The 16,018-nt window shown below is 41.7% G+C and overlaps 1 protein-coding gene across 2 annotated transcripts in view; it reads right to left on the reverse strand.

Moving 5' to 3' along the window:
* jade3 (jade family PHD finger 3) overlaps positions 1–16,018 on the reverse strand; it is a 49,364-nt gene that overhangs the window by 11,307 nt on the left and 22,039 nt on the right. For both annotated transcript variants that reach the window (XM_034180611.1, XM_034180612.1), the window contains exon 10: positions 8,300–8,758. In XM_034180611.1, coding sequence (XP_034036502.1) covers positions 8,300–8,758 — 459 coding nt within the window. The remainder of the gene's footprint in view (positions 1–8,299; positions 8,759–16,018) is intronic.

A 16,018-nucleotide genomic window follows, 5' to 3' on the forward strand; every position in this document is an offset into this window, starting at 1 on the left:
CAGAAAAGATGCTAAGTTCAATAAGTCATTACTTTTGACCTATTCATGCTGGATGCATGACATTTTCAAGAGTTGTTCTTGAGTACTAGATGTCTAATTACTAATTGTCTGTTTATAGCTGGCAGAAAACTGTAAAATAAATAAATAAATAAATGACTTGTTTGTGCTTCTGAGCCGTTTTGGTTACTTTTTCCTCGTATTACAGAGTAAAACTCACAAAATGGATTCAGGTGGACCAGTGAATTTTGTCCGTTACAACTGAAATCTGCTATATGTATAAAATGGACAAAATCTATACTATATGTATGTAACGCAGGTATGCCCAACCCTGGTCCTGGAGGGCCCCTGCCCTGCATGTTTTCTAACTCTCCATGTTTCACTCCCAGGCAATTAACTATCAGATGTGCTCAGCCAATCAAGAGCTGGAAGACACAACTTTTTAAAAAAAACAGGTGTGACTTGAGTACGTAGACGTGGAAAACTTGCAGGGCAGGGGCTCTCCTGCTGTACTTTATATATTTTGTATTCTGCTAGCACAGAGGTGAACTTCATTTTGTACCTCTTGTTACTGGGCACATCCAGACTGCTCTGTCCGGTAGATGCAAGAAGTTTTTAAATGGGAATACATTGCAATGGAATGGCACGTTTTGTCCAATGTGGACGAAAATCTGTTGCACAAAACCTGGTATATACGGTGTTTATTACATGGAAAACCATACAAAAGCATTGGGACTTTTACTTTTGTCTGGTGTGTGCGCGTATCTGATTATACAATGACGATTTAGGCGTGTTTTTTTTTTTTTTTTTAAATACTGACTGTAATGGTGACTAAGTATTTTTCTGAAAGAAATAAAATGTCCTAATTTATGAGTCATTAAATATTACCATTATAACAATAGTAATAACAATAACAACAAATTCACACATACAGTAGTGTTCAGAATAATAGTAGTGCTATGTGACTAAAAAGATTAATCCAGGTTTTGAGTATCTTTCTTATTGTTACATGGGAAACAAGGTACCAGTAGATTCAGTAGAGTCTCACAAATCCAACAAGACCAAGCATTCATTATATGCATACTGTGACAGCCCATGGCTTTTTTTTTTTCCTGGCCTAGGTTAAAACGTGATGTGTCAAAATACATTAAAACTTGTCACGTTTGTCAGTTAACTGCAAAGCCAAACCAAATACTTAAGCCTGCACCCCTGTGTCCCATTCCAGCCATAAGCAAGCCTTTTGATCACATTATCATAGATTGTGTGGGTCCGCATCCTCCCTCAAAATCTGGCTCCTCCTATTTGTTAACAGTGATGTGCCAAGCAATGCGATATCCTGCTGCATATCCATTACGTAAAATTACAGCTCGGTCACTCATTAAAGCTTTGTCTAATTTCATGTCAATTTTTGGCATCCCACGTGTTGCACAGTCTGACCAGGGCACAAATTTATGTCCCGTGTCTTTGCCTGGGTTTTGAAACAGTTGAGGGTAAAACACAATGTTGCGTCCGCCTATCATGCGCAGAGCCAGGGGGCACTAGAGAGGTTTCACCAGACTTTGAAGTCCTTGTTAAGAGCTTACTGTACAGAATTGAGGGGTGACTGGGAGGAAGGGTTGCCATGGCTTATGTTGTCAGCTTGGGAGGTGGTGCAAGAGAGCACTGGATTCAGTCCAAATGATTTGGTGTTTGGACATGCAGTGCGGGGTCCACTGGCCATACTAAAGGATGGTTTGGTGGTGGACTCTGATCCCCCTAAAAATGTGATTGAGTATGTTAATGGTTTTCGCCATCGTTTGTATGTGGCTGTAGAAAAAGCACAGGAACACTTGAAGGCTGCACAGGGGAAAATAAAGAAAGTATTTGATCGTAAAACTGAATGTCGAGAGTTCTGCCCAGGGGAGCTGGTCTTGGCCTTGACCCCTTTAACTAATTCACTGTTCCAGGCTAAGTTCTCTGGCCCTTATGTTGTTGAGAGCAGGGATTCGGATAATTACATGATCGCTACACCTAATCGCAGAAAGGTGTAGCGATTATGTCATGTCAATCTACTCAAGCCATACTATTCTCGCGGTGATGCGGCTCCGCAGAGTAGTGTCGCTTTTGCGGCTCTCACTGTCCACTCCTTTCCCTCAGGTCAGCAGGCTCCTGCCCAGGAGGAGGTGGATGTGAAGTGGCCTGATGACTCATGTGTGGACGACTTAAGAACTCTGAGACCTTGAGTAAGTTTCAGTCGCTGTTCAGTCACTTGTATCCGGAGCAACGTGCTGAACTGACAGAAGTGATCGACTCCTATCCAGAGTTGTTCAGAGATACACCTTCACGAACACACCTGATAGAGCATGACATAGATGTTGGTGAGCGCATTCCAATCAAACAGTGGTTCTATAGGTGTGCTCCTCAGAAACGTAAGGTAATGGAGGCTGAGGTCCAGTATATGCTGGACAACGGCATAGCTGTCCCCTCATCCTCCAGTTGGGCCTCTCCGAGCATGCTGGTGGATAAGTCAGACAAATGGCCACGTTTTTGTACTGTCGAAAAGTAAATAAAGTGACAAAACCAGATTCGTATCCGTTACCATGAATAGAAGATAGCATTGACCAAATTGGTTCTGCTAAATTTGTGAGCAAATTTGATTTACTAAAGGGATATTGCCAGGTTGGGAAGTCTGCCCGTGCAAGAGAGATTTCCGCTTTCGTTACTCAATTTGGTTTATTTGAATACACTGTGATGAGTTTTGGCCTGCGAAATGCACCAGCAACGTTTCAGAGGTTAATGAACATGGTAACATCTGGTCTGGAAGGTTGTGCGGTCTATCTTGACGACGTACGGTACTAGTGTTTAGTGACACTTGGAATGACCACGTCCAGCGTATCCGTGCCTTATTTGATCGCCTTTCCTCTGCGCGCCTCAGTCAATCTGGCAAAGTGTGAGTTCGCTTGGGCAACTTATTTGGGGCGTGTAGTGGGGCAGGGGGAAGTGCGACCAGTTGATGCAAAAGTACAAGCAATCTTGGATTATCCGCCTCCGACTACTAAAAAGGAGTTGATGCGTTTCTTAGGGTTGGTTGGCTATTATAGAAGTTTTTGTCCAAATTTTTCAACAGTTGTTGCTCCGCTTACAAATTTGTTGAGAAGTACTGTTGGTTGTCAGTGGTCTACCGTTTGTCAGACCGATTTCAAGAATGTCAAGTCGCTGTTATGCGTTGAGCCAGTCCTTGTTGCTCCCATAATGGATCGGCCATTTAAAATTCATGTAGATGCTAGTCAAGTTGGAGCTGATGCTGTTTTGCTCCAAGAGCACGATGGAGTTGACAAACCAGTCTGTTACTTTTCTAAAAAGTTTAACTCTTATCAATTAAATTATTGGACAAATGAGAAGGAAACTCTCGCGCTTATCTTGGCCCTTCAACATTTTGAGATTTATGTGACTTGCGGTGATGGTCCTTTGATCATTTATACAGACCATAATCCACTCACGTTCTTAAACACTCTGAAAAGTCCAAATCAACGTCTAATTCGATGGGATCTGTTTTTACAGGCGTTCACTTTAGACATTCGTCATATTAAAGGTTCTGATAACTTGTTAGCTGATGCTTTGTCACGTGCGCCAGTTTAAAGAAGAAAAAAAAAAAAAAAAAAAAAGGGAAAGTTGCCTTAACTTTTGTGGCTGTCTCTCTTCTGCCTCTCCCCAGTTTCAGGTGCCGGAACTCTGGAGGTGCAGCAGAGGACGTGTGCTAAGCTTGTGACCTTACCAATTGGTGTCATCTTTAGCCTTGTATAGCTAAGTCTAATTTGGTTCCTTGTAAATGGTAGAACTTCTCTTGTTTGACAATGGAAAATAAGAGAAAAAAAAAAAAACTTAGTCCTATCAGATTTTAAAGTAGTTTGTAAAGAAAAAAAGATATGGCTGAATATAGGGAAGCTGTAAATAATATTGTAATTTTGGTGCAACAACAACAAAAAAAATAATGTAGTACTAATAAAACAAAACAAAATTGTGCTGTTTTGCAATTGGTTTGGAAAGTCCTTAGGTGGACTTCCCTTTTTTTGGGGGGGGGGGGGGGGGGGGTGACGGCCCCCGCTGTCCTGTAGCGGGACAAACCCATAATCAGGGGCACCTGGGCCCGGTGTCCCTGTCTCTTATTTAAGTGGGCCCAACTAATTCATTTTGTTCTCTCCCTCTCTCTAGGACGTCTCGCTGCGCCGACCGGTAACAGAGCACCTTTTTGCACAGCTTTTAACTTACTGACTTAAACTATTGTAAATAAATACTTATATTTTCCTAATCCTCTCGTTTGTGTCTCCTTGTCACTGTCCTCTGAGCCATGGGCACGTGACAACACTCTCAAGGCTATGAAATTGGGCTATTAGTAAAAAAAAAAAAAAAAAAAGTAGAAAAGGGGGTGTTCACAATAATAGTAGCATCTGCTGTTGACGCTACAAACTCAAAACTATTATGTTCAAACTGCTTTTTTTTTTTAGCAATCCTGTGAATCACCACACTAGTATTTAGTTGTATAACCACAGTTTTTCATGATTTCTTCACATCTGCGAGGCATTCATTCTGATGGTTTGGAACCAAGATTTTGCTCGTTTACTAGTGTGCTTGGGGTCATTGTCTTGTTGAAACACCCATTTCAAGGGCATTTCCTCTTCAGCATAAGGCAACATGATCTCTTCAAGTATTCTAACATATCCAAACTGATCCATGATACCTGGTATGTGATATATAGGCCCAACACCACAGTAGGAGAAACATGCCCATATCATGATGCTTGCACCACCATGCTTCACTGTCTTCACTGTGAACTGTGGCTTGAATTCAGAGTTTGGGGGTCGTCTCACAAACTGTCTGCAGCCCTTGGACCCAAAAAGAACAATTTTACTCTCATCAGTCCACAAAATATTCCTCCATTTCTCTTTAGGCCAGTTGATGTGTTCTTTGGCAAATTGTAACCTCTTCTGCACGTCTTTTATTTAACAGAGGGACTTTGCGGGGGATTCTTGCAAATAAATTAGCTTCACACAGGCGTCTTCTAACTGTCACAGCACTTACAGGTAACTCCAGACTGTCTTTGATCATCCTGGAGCTGATCAATGGGTGAGCCTTTGCCATTCTGGTTATTTTTCTATCCATTTTGATGGTTGTTTTCCATTTTCTTCCACACATCTGTTTTTTTTGTGTCCATTTTAAAGCACTGGAGATCACTGTAGATGAACAGCCTATAATTTTTTGCACCTGCATATAAGTTTTCCCCTCTCCAATCAACTTTTTAATCAAACTACGCTGTTCTTCTGAACAATGTCTTGAACGTCCCATTTTCCTCAAGCGTTCAAAGAGAAAACCATGTTCAACAGGTGCTGGCTTCATCCTTACATAGGAAACACCTGATTCACACCTGTTTGTTCCACAAAATTGACGAACTCGCTGACTGAATGCCACACTACTATTATTGTGAACACCCCCTTTTCTACTTTTTTTTACTAATAGCCCAATTTCATAGCCTTAAGAGTGTGCATATCATGAATGCTTGGTCTTGTTGGATTTGTGAGACTCTACTGAATCTACTGGTACCTTGTTTACCATGTAATAAGAAATATACTCAAAACCTGGATTAATCTTTTTAGTCACATAGCACTACTATTATTCTAAACAATACTGTATATTATATACCCTGCTGGAAAGGAGATGTAGATCAGCGGTCTCCAACTTTTGTTCCGCTGAGAGCTACTTTTACAATATGAAAATGGGTGAGAACTTCTCATGTTTTACATTTACTTTTGTACCTTATTTCAACCCAAACAACCTCACTATGCTCGTTTTGCCTTAACATTTACAAATTATTGATGTCCACATCTTACATTAAAACATCACAAGTATATTTAATTCATACCCATGTGCATTTTGCATTCATGTATGCATTTTTTTCCTAGTATCTCACAAAGAAAGCAACTCCTTTCTGGTTTCTTGTTTTTCAAAGTTTTTTTTTTTTTTTTTAAATATACCGCATTTCCTTGATTAATGCCTGGACTTGAAGAGTGAGCCCGCTTCATTTAATAGCCGGGCCACAAATTTGAAATAAATAAATAAATGCTTGCCGAGCCTCATTTATGCCTCTACAATTCCGCAACTCGACGGCCATGCAATGTTGTCAACATGGTCGTCACCCTTTCAAAGTTCCCCATCACGTTGGTGGGTGTCGTAATGCAATTTTGTGCAAGAATATTAGGGGACGCGACATGAAGAACAAAGAAGGATTTTCTTTCCGCCTACACCATCACTGTTCTTAGTATATATACACAGTCTATGGTTCCTGAACATTTCCCCCCCTTTTCTGGAGCAATTTGTCCCTCAACGAGCTCCACTTCTTTATACAACCAACCTCTAAACAAATGTTAGGTGCAGTTTTCTTCCATGAATTGCAGATCACTTGAGCACCTTTGTAGCTTTTCAACTCCATGCTGTAAAATTGGTCATATTACTATATGATCAACGGGATTGTGTGTGTTTTGAGGTGTCTGAGAATGCCTTGCAGGGTAGAGAACCGTGACAAGAGTGCGTTTTGGGAGTGTTTGGCATGCACAGCAAGAGACTGCTGTATTTTGTGTTGGCTACAGCCAACAGTAGCCTGTTGCTGTATTATTACAATATGTTTGTAAAACTCACATTACCACTTTGCTGTGAGACAGAGAGAAATTTAACACTTATTCTCTTGTTCCTCCCCAACTCAGAACATAAACGTGAACCCCAAATCAATCAATCAATCAACTTTTTTCTTGTATAGCGCCAAATCACAACAAACAGTTGCCCCAAGGCGCTCCACATTGCAAGGCAAGGCCATACAATAATTATGAAACACAGTCTACGTCTAAAGCAACATAACCAAGGGATGGTCCAGGGTCACCCGATCCAGCCCTAACTATAAGCCTTAGCGAAAAGGAAAGTTTTAAGCCTAATCTTAAAAGTAGAGAGGGTATCTGTCTCCCTGATCTGAATTGGGAGCTGGTTCCACAGGAGAGGAGCCTGAAAGCTGAAGGCTCTGCCTCCCATTCTACTCTTACAAACCCTAGGAACTACAAGTAAGCCCGCAGTCTGAGAGCGAAGCGCTCTAATGGGGTAATATGGTACTACGAGGTCCCTAAGATAAGATGGGACCTGATTATTCAAAACCTTATAAGAAGAAGAATTTTAAATTCTATTCTAGCATTAACAGGAAGCCAATGAAGGGAGGCCAACACGGGTGAGATATGCTCTCTCCTGCTAGTCCCCGTCAGTACTCTAGCTGCAGCATTCTGAACCAACTGAAGGCTTTTTAGGGAACTTTTAGGACAACCTGATAATAATGAATTACAATAGTCCAGCCTAGAGGAAACAAATGCATGAATTAGTTTTTCAGCATCACTCTGAGACAAGACCTTTCTGATTTTAGAGATATTGCGTAAATGCAAAAAGGCAGTCCTACATATTTGTTTAATATGCGCTTTGAATGACATATCCTGATCAAAAATAACTCCAAGATTTCTCACAGTATTACTAGAGATCAGGGAAATGCCATCCAGAGTAACGATCTGGTTAGACACCATGCTTCTAAGATTTGTGGGGCCAAGTACAATAACTTCAGTTTTATCTGAGTTTAAAAGCAGGAAATTAGAGGTCATCCATGTCTTTATGTCTGTAAGACAATCCTGCAGTTTAGCTAATTGGTGCGTATCCTCTGGCTTCATGGATAGATAAAGCTGGGTATCATCTGCGTAACAATGAAAATTTAAGCAATACCGTCTAATAATACTGCCCAAGGGAAGCATGTATAAAGTGAATAAAATTGGTCCTAGCACAGAACCTTGTGGAACTCCATAATTAACTTTAGTCTGTGAAGAAGATTCCCCATTTACATGAACAAACTGTAATCAGAAAAACTTTTCTGCTGCCCCATGAGCATCACAGAAATACGATGCTTTTTAAGCAGATTTAATTCTAAATGTGGCTGAAAATGAACTTGTCACGTCGGGCAAGAGAGGGAGATGAAGCACAGGTCTGATAGCGCCATTCACTCGCCAGTATCGAGCGGACAAATGTTAATCCGACTTGGACTCATTGACAGCAGTGCAACTGTTTGACAGCTAATTGGCAAATAAACATTTTGTGTAAGAAGAGGGGTGAGACATGTCTGAATTAAATTGGATAGAAATCTAAAGTTTACTGAGTGACCAATGAAGTTTTCAGATTTATGTACAATTCATGAAGACTGGCGGGGTGCAAGCTAGCGACGTGCTGGAGATACATGCACGACAGAACCCACCCTCTCCAAATCTTGCCGCAAGTGCATGAACATCCTCATGCGTGTGTGGATGCTGTCCTCCTGAGGCTCCAGCATGATGTTCTCCTCCTCCTCTTTAGGGGGCACCAGTGCTTTGTTAAAGTTACTTTTCCGCTTCAGCTTCCAGTACTGATAGATGAAGTCCACCAGGCGCTTGGAGAGAACCAGGGCTTGGGCCAGCTCCTCCAGCTGGATTAGAGTGTAGAACTCCTCCTCCAGCTCCTGCAGTCTCTGTGCTCGCTGTCCCACTTTCCCTGCCTCATCAGGTGCTTTAGAGCGAGCTGGACTTAGGCCTGCTTCGCATGTTTTGGAATTGCTGTGCTTGAGGCAGTAAGACTTAAACTTGACTTCATCTCCTTCATCCAAGATGGTCTTCATCTCCAAAGTGTGCTCAAACGCACACGTCACATGGAATGGAGTGGTGCAGTTCTTCACAGAGCACTGTGAGCAGAGTGAAAAAGAAAATAAAGGGGGAAAAAACAGACCATACATTCAAGCATTATTGATCATTTTCAATAGAGAGACTAAGATGGACCTGGAAACATAACCTGTGATTTAGCCATCTGGCGGCCTTGAACATATTGGTGCATCAAACTCTGTTTTTCGTCATGTTTCTATTAATAAACCAGCGACGGAATGTCACAGACACTTCATTCCGGAAAGTACAAACTCTAATCTGTAAAATGCATCACTACTCTAGAGCGTGTTTGACTCACAGCCAATACTAGAGGCTGGAGAATGTCACATGGTGTGTCTCCTCATCTGCTTTCAGCAGACTGACCGCACAGTTTGTGCCAGACATTACTACAGAAAGTGCCTCAATTTTAACTGACAGAACACGGGTAGAGATGCTTGTTTTTTTTTTTTTTTAAAAGCAACCCTTTCAATGACTGTAAAAATGTTTATTTTTATGCAGTCTTTCACAAAAGGAATTTGATGTGGAAGAACACACGCAATGGAACACCACCCGCCACCCCCACCCAAGTTGATGCACGGCATAGCTGTGGACTGACCCTGAAACATCAGGGTTTCACTCACTGATATCAATGACTTTGGAAGAAAGACAGCATCTTGCCGAGTTGGTAAAGTGATGTGTTAAATTTATATTTTTGTCATGTACAGAAAGTTTCAAATGACAGTTATGTAAGCATTTGCTTTAGAGCATTTGCACGGCATGGAGCAACAGCTGATTTATCAGTGTCTATCCGTTTCTGTGTCCGACACTGTGTCTCCTCTACACCTCAGGGTGAAGGTCATCTCCATTAAAAATATTTCTTTCCATTGTTTGAGCCATGGAGAGTCCGGTTTGTATCAGTTCTTAGTAATCACCTTTTTACAAGCAACAATATTTTACACAAACTAGTCTTCTGGAATAATTATATCTTTTCATACATATGTAAACCAGAGATCTCACTTGAGCTACATAAAAATATTCCCTCAGGTTTACCAAAGATAAATCCTCTTCTTTACTTAATTGCAGTTTTTTGTACCCAATTCTTGGTCTTTTGCTGACCCAGACAAATCTAGAAATCCATTTGTACCAGGACTTATATTGTGTTTCTGGGATCTGGTGTGGAATGGCTTGAAAAAGGTATAACAATCTTAGTATGATATACATCACCTCAATTTGTGTGCCCAAATCCATGTTAAAAGCAGACCATCATCTAAAGTCTTTCTGGGTTTTATCATTGATCTAGCTGTAGTTAATTTTGAAGACGGTAAATTTTTTTTTTGCTATTACTACCCCAAGGTACGTTATTGTTTTAGCGTTCCATTTAATTCTATATTTTACAGTAATTTCTGGGTTGGGGGAATAGTTTAGTGACATTGTGTCTTTGTTACATTTAATTTATATCCTGAATATAGTCCAAAGTTGTCATTAATTGAGGAAAAGTACTGTCAGAGTCCTGGAGATATACAACGATGTCATCTGAAAAAAGCCCAACGATGTGTTCCTGTTGTCCTATGTTGATACCTTTTAAATGTTTGTTCTGTCTGATTGCCTGTGCCAGGGGTTCAATAAATATTGCAAATAATGTTGGACCAAGACAACACCTTGACGTGTTCCACGTTTTAAAGTGAATTTAACAGTTAGATGACCATTGATTTTGATTCTGGCTGTAGGTTCCTGATACAATGTTCTGATACACTGTATTAATTGTGTATTAAATCCTAATCTTGCCAACACCTGATATAAAAATTCCCAATTGCCGCAGTCAAAGGCCTTTTCTGCATCAAGGCTAACAGCGCTCAAGTCCTGTTTTTGAATCTGGTCTATTATATGCAAGGTGCACCTTATGTTATAATGAGTCTGCCTTCCTTTGATGACCAGTCAGAGCTCATCCATCAAATCGGGTATAAACATTCCGAACCTTTTGGAAATAACGAGGTAAATATTTTATAGTGCACATTTAGGATAGAGATAGGTCTGTATGATTCACAATGTTCTCCATTTCTCCCCTCCTTCGGGATAACTGAAATCATGGCCTCCCTCCTTTACTGTAATTTTATCAAAACCACTCAAATGTTTGTTAATACACAGCGAATGACAGCATTCTCACTCAATATGTGAAACTAAATGTCTTCATTTTGGACATTTACTGTAGAATGATGTAGAATTTACTTCATATATTACACTACTCTGTGACAAGTCTTCGGTAAACCCAGTTACAGGAGAGTGAGTGGCAAATTGTGTGTGTGTGTGTGTGGTGGGCATGCTCCCACAGATCATTTTTCTAATTTAGGTCCTTTTTTAAAATTGCATTTCACATACAAATTTGAGTTAAAAGACATTATTTCAACAGAATAAAATATTTAATCAACCACAAGACAAGGGAGAAAAAGTAATGTATAATTTATGTTCAAGGTGAGTCGTTCCTCTCGATTTTGGCCTCTCTCACACACACCTCTCTCTTTCTCTTTACATATGATCACTCAGTCCCCCACTCATCTTAGAAACCCCCAAACTCATTCACTCACACACAACCTCTCTCCCTCTCTTTTTTTTTTGGAAGGTGGTGTGAACATTGTAGTATGTACACAATGTTCCATTGTTTTATATTTTGAAAGAGTCTAAATTTGGTGATATCTTCTATTCTGTTAAGGGGGTGCCATTGAGAACCCCAGGATCTGTTTGGCTGAAGATAATGGCAGTGCAGTTCAGTATGATGTACTGTGTGTGTAATTGGTGTCAAATGGTGAAATGTTCCTTGCTCAGGAACTTGAGCGTTTTGTTGTATTTGATGCTGTTCCTTTCCAAAGTATAAATGAGGCCTAATATAGCTGTAAATAGTTAACTTTATCTGTGAAACTGCTGATTTTGAGAAGGACATTAAATGATTATTGTGGAATTGTACTAATTTCCCCGACTGTTCATTTGAATGCCTGTACTGGACTAAGCAGGAAAATCTACTGGCACACCAGTCCCACCAAGATTTTAGTCAGGGAGGTGACCAAGAACCCGATGGTCACTCTGTCAGAGCTCCAGCATTCCTCTGTGGAGACAAGAGAACCTTCCAGAAGGACAACCATCTCTATAGCAATCCATCAATCAGGCCTGTACGGTAGAGTGGCCAGATGGAAGCCATTCCTTAGTAAAAGGCACCTGAAGGATTCTCAGACCGTGAGAAACAAAATTCTCTACTCTGATGAGACAAAGATTGAACTCTTTGGTGTGAATGCCAGGCATCATGTTTGGAGGAAACCAGGCACCATCCCTACAGTGAAGCATGGTGGTGGCAGCATCATGCTGCAGGAACTTGGAGACTAGTAAGGAATGAGGGAAAGATGAATACAGCAATGTAGAGAGACATTCTAGATGAAAACCTACTCCAGAGCGCTCTTGACCTCAGACTGGTGCAATGGTTCATCATTCAGCAGGATAATGACACTAAGCACACAGCCAAGATATCAAAAGAGTTGCTTCAGAACAAATCTTGTGAAAGTCTTTAAGTGGTCCAGCCAGAACCCAGACCTGAATCCAACTGAACATCTCTGGAAAGATCTGAAAATTACTGTGCACCAGTGCTTCCCAACCAAGCTGATGAGCTTGAGAGTTACTGCAAAGAGGAATGGGCAAAACTGCCCAAGATAGGTGTTAGTTTGTTGTCTGTATTACAACATTTGGAAAGAGGTTGTCATTTGATTTAAAATGGCCATTTGCTTTGAAGTTATTAATTCCAGGATCTAGCTTTATCTGTTGCTTCTGTGGCTCCCTAATTCTGTGCCCATCATTAATCTCTTTTTTCCCCACCTCCCTGAGCAGCAGCATCTTTGAAGCACGCTTTTAAGTTGAAGGTCTTCAGGGTTTTACAACAGAGTGACACAACTGTAGCACTTCTGTAGGCAGCCATTCACACAGCATATGTTAAAGAAGGAAATGACTGTTTTTGGATAGAGATGCTACATTCTGCTGGGGGAAGGTCAATAAAACATAGGGTGGAAAGGGAAGATTTTAGAGTGTGGAATGACATATTTGCAGAAATGAGGCGGGGGGACCTGTCCAGCCACCTTATCAGTCAGTCTACTTTCACTACTACTACTCTCCCTCAGCCCCAACCAGTCCCAGCAGAAGACTGCCCCTCCCTGAGCCTGGTTCTGCTGGAGGTTTCTTCCTGTTAAAAGGGAGTTTTTCCTTCCCACTGTAGCCAAGTGCTTGCTCACAGGGGGTCGTTTTGACCGTTGGGGTTTTACATAATTATTGTATGGCCTTGCCTTACAATATAAAGCGCCTTGGGGCAACTGTTTGTTGTGATTTGGCGCTATATAAAAAAAATTGATTGATTGATTGATTGACTACTGGCACGGTACAGACAATGGTTTGGCCTGATCCAAAACAGAATGTGTAAAAGACTTCCTTTGACAACAGCCCAGATGAAAGAACCAAAATCTGGTCCAAATAAAAGAGATGGTCTCAACAAGGATAAATCTGAACTATGGCCTGGCTGTTTACATTGTTGAAACGATAGATTAGACTGTTTTTGGATAGTTCAGGCAGGCTACTGTCGAGAATTAAATAGTAGACAAAAGAATAACTAACAAAAGAAACTGGCAATTATCTAATTTACAACCCGAATTCAATGAAATTTGGATGTTGTGTAAAATGTAAATAAAACAGAATACATCCATCCATCCATTTTCTTCCACTTTATCCGGAGTCGGGTCGCGGGGGCAGCAGCTCAAGCAAAGCCGCCCAGACCTCCCGATCCACACACACACCACCTCCAGCTCCTCTGGGGGAACCCCAAGGCGTTCCCAAGCCAGCCGAGAGATGTAGTCCCTCCAGCGTGTCCTGGGTCTTCCCCGGGGCCTCCTCCCAGTGGGACGTGTCCGGAACACCTCTCCAGCGAGGCGTCCACAGGGCATCTGGAAAAGATGCCCGAGCCACCTCAACTGAGTCCTTTCGACGTGAAGGAGCAGCGGCTCGACTCCGAGCTCCTCCCGAGTGACCGAGCTCCTCACCCTATCTCTAAGGGAGCGCCCAGCCACCCTGCGGAGGAAACTCATCTCGGCCGCTTGTACTCGCGATCTCCTTTCGGTCATGAGCCAAATCTCATGACCACAGGTGAGGATCGGAACGTAGATCGATCGGTAAATCGAGAGCTTTGCCCCCCTACTCAGCTCGCTCTTCACCACGACGGTCCGATACAGCGACCGCATCACTGCAGATGCTGCACCGATCCGTCTATCGATCTCACGCTCCATCCGTCCCTCACTCGTGAACAAGACCCCGAGATACTTAAACTCCTCCACTTGAGGCAAGGACACTCCACCGACCTGAAGAGGGCAAAGCACCTTTTTCCGGTCGAGAACCATGGCCTCGGATTTGGAGGTGTTGATTTTCATCCCAGAAATTTTGGAGAATGGGATGAAAATCCCAGATTTTCATCCCATTCAAAACAGAATACAATGATTTGCAAATACTGTTCAACCTATATTCAATTGCATACGCCACAAAGACAAGATATTTAATGTTCAAACTGATAAACTTTGTTGTTTTTGTGCAAATGTTTGCTCATTTTGAAATGGATGGCTGCAACACGTTTCAAAAAAGCTGGGACAGTGGTATGTTTACCACTGTGTTACATTACCTTTCCTTCTAACAACACTCAAACATTTGGGAACGGAGGACACTAATTGCTGAACCATTCTTGCTTGATGTACGACTTCAGTTGTTCAACAGTCCGGGGTCTCCGTTGTCATATTTTGCGCACCCAGCATGTACTGTTCTCACTTCTCCCATCAGGCTGGAGATACAGGACCACCAGATTCAAGAACTCTTTTTCCCCCCATGGAAATCAGACTGTTTAACAGTTGTTCTGAGAGCCCCCCCCAACTTTACAGAATGAGCACTATTGATATAGTGAGATTTCCTGATTATGATCATTTTATTCCACTGCACAGAATACTTTGCACAGGTTTATAATTAGCGAATGTAGTGCGCAGCACATTTATGTGCATTGCTTGTTTATTTTTCATGTACATATTTTATGCTGAGATTTATTTTATTAATATTGCTTTTCTTTCTTTTTGTCATTCAGTGTACGGTGGCAAAGTAAGAATTTCATTGTGCAGGGTAACGTGTTTCTTAACTGTGCATATGACAATAAAGCTTGAGTTGAGCTTCTTAATCCACCACACATTTTTAATGGACAACAGATCTGGACTGCAGGCAGGCCAATCTAGTACCCGCACTCTTTTACTACGAAGCCACGCTGTTGTAACATGTGCAGAATGTGGCTTGGCACTGTCTTGCTGAAATAAGCAGGGACGTCCCTGAAAAAGACGTTGCTTGGATGGCAGCATGTGTTGCTCCAAAACCTGGATGTACCTTTCAGCTTTGATGATGTCATCACAGATGTGTACGCTGCCCATGCCATGGGCACTAACACACTCCCATACCATCACAGATGCTGGCTTTTGAATTTTGCACTGGTAACAATCTGGACGGTCTTTTTCCTCTTGTCTGGAGGACACGACATCCATGATTTCCAAAAACAATTTGAAATGTGGACTCATCAGACCACAGCACACATTTCCACTTTGCGTCTGTCCATTTCAAATGAGGTCGGGCCCAGAGAAGGCGGAGGCATTTCTGGATGTTGTTGATGTATGGCTTTAGCGTTGCATGGTAGAGTTTTAGTTTGCACTTGTAGATGTGGTGACGAACTGTGTTAACTGACAATGGTTTTCTGAAGTGTTCCTGAGCCCACACAGTAAGATCCTTTACACAATGATGTCAGTTTTTAATGCAGTGCCGCCTGAGGGATCAAAGGTCACGGGCACTCAATGTTGGTTTTTGGCCTTGCTGTTTACGTGTAGAAAGTTCTCCAGATTCTCTGAATCTTCTGATTATATTATGGACTGTAGATGATGGAATCCCCAAATTCCTTGCAACTGATCGTTGAGAAACGTTCTATCTTTTCCACGCAGTTGATCACAATGTGGTGATCCTCACCCCATATTTGCTTGTGAATGGCTGAGGCTTTGGGGGATGCTCCTTTTATACCCAATCATGACATTCGCCTGTTTCCAATTAACCTGTTCACCTGTGGAATGTTCTAAACAGGTGTTCTTTGAGCACTCATCAACTTTGCCAGTCTCATGTTGTCACTGTCCCAGCTTTTTTGAAACGTGTTGCAGGCATCCATTTCAAAATGAGCAAATATTTTCACAAACAATAAAGTCTATCAGTGTGAACAT

Source organism: Thalassophryne amazonica, chromosome 10 (assembly GCF_902500255.1).
Source record: "Thalassophryne amazonica chromosome 10, fThaAma1.1, whole genome shotgun sequence".
Lineage (NCBI taxonomy): Eukaryota > Metazoa > Chordata > Actinopteri > Batrachoidiformes > Batrachoididae > Thalassophryne > Thalassophryne amazonica.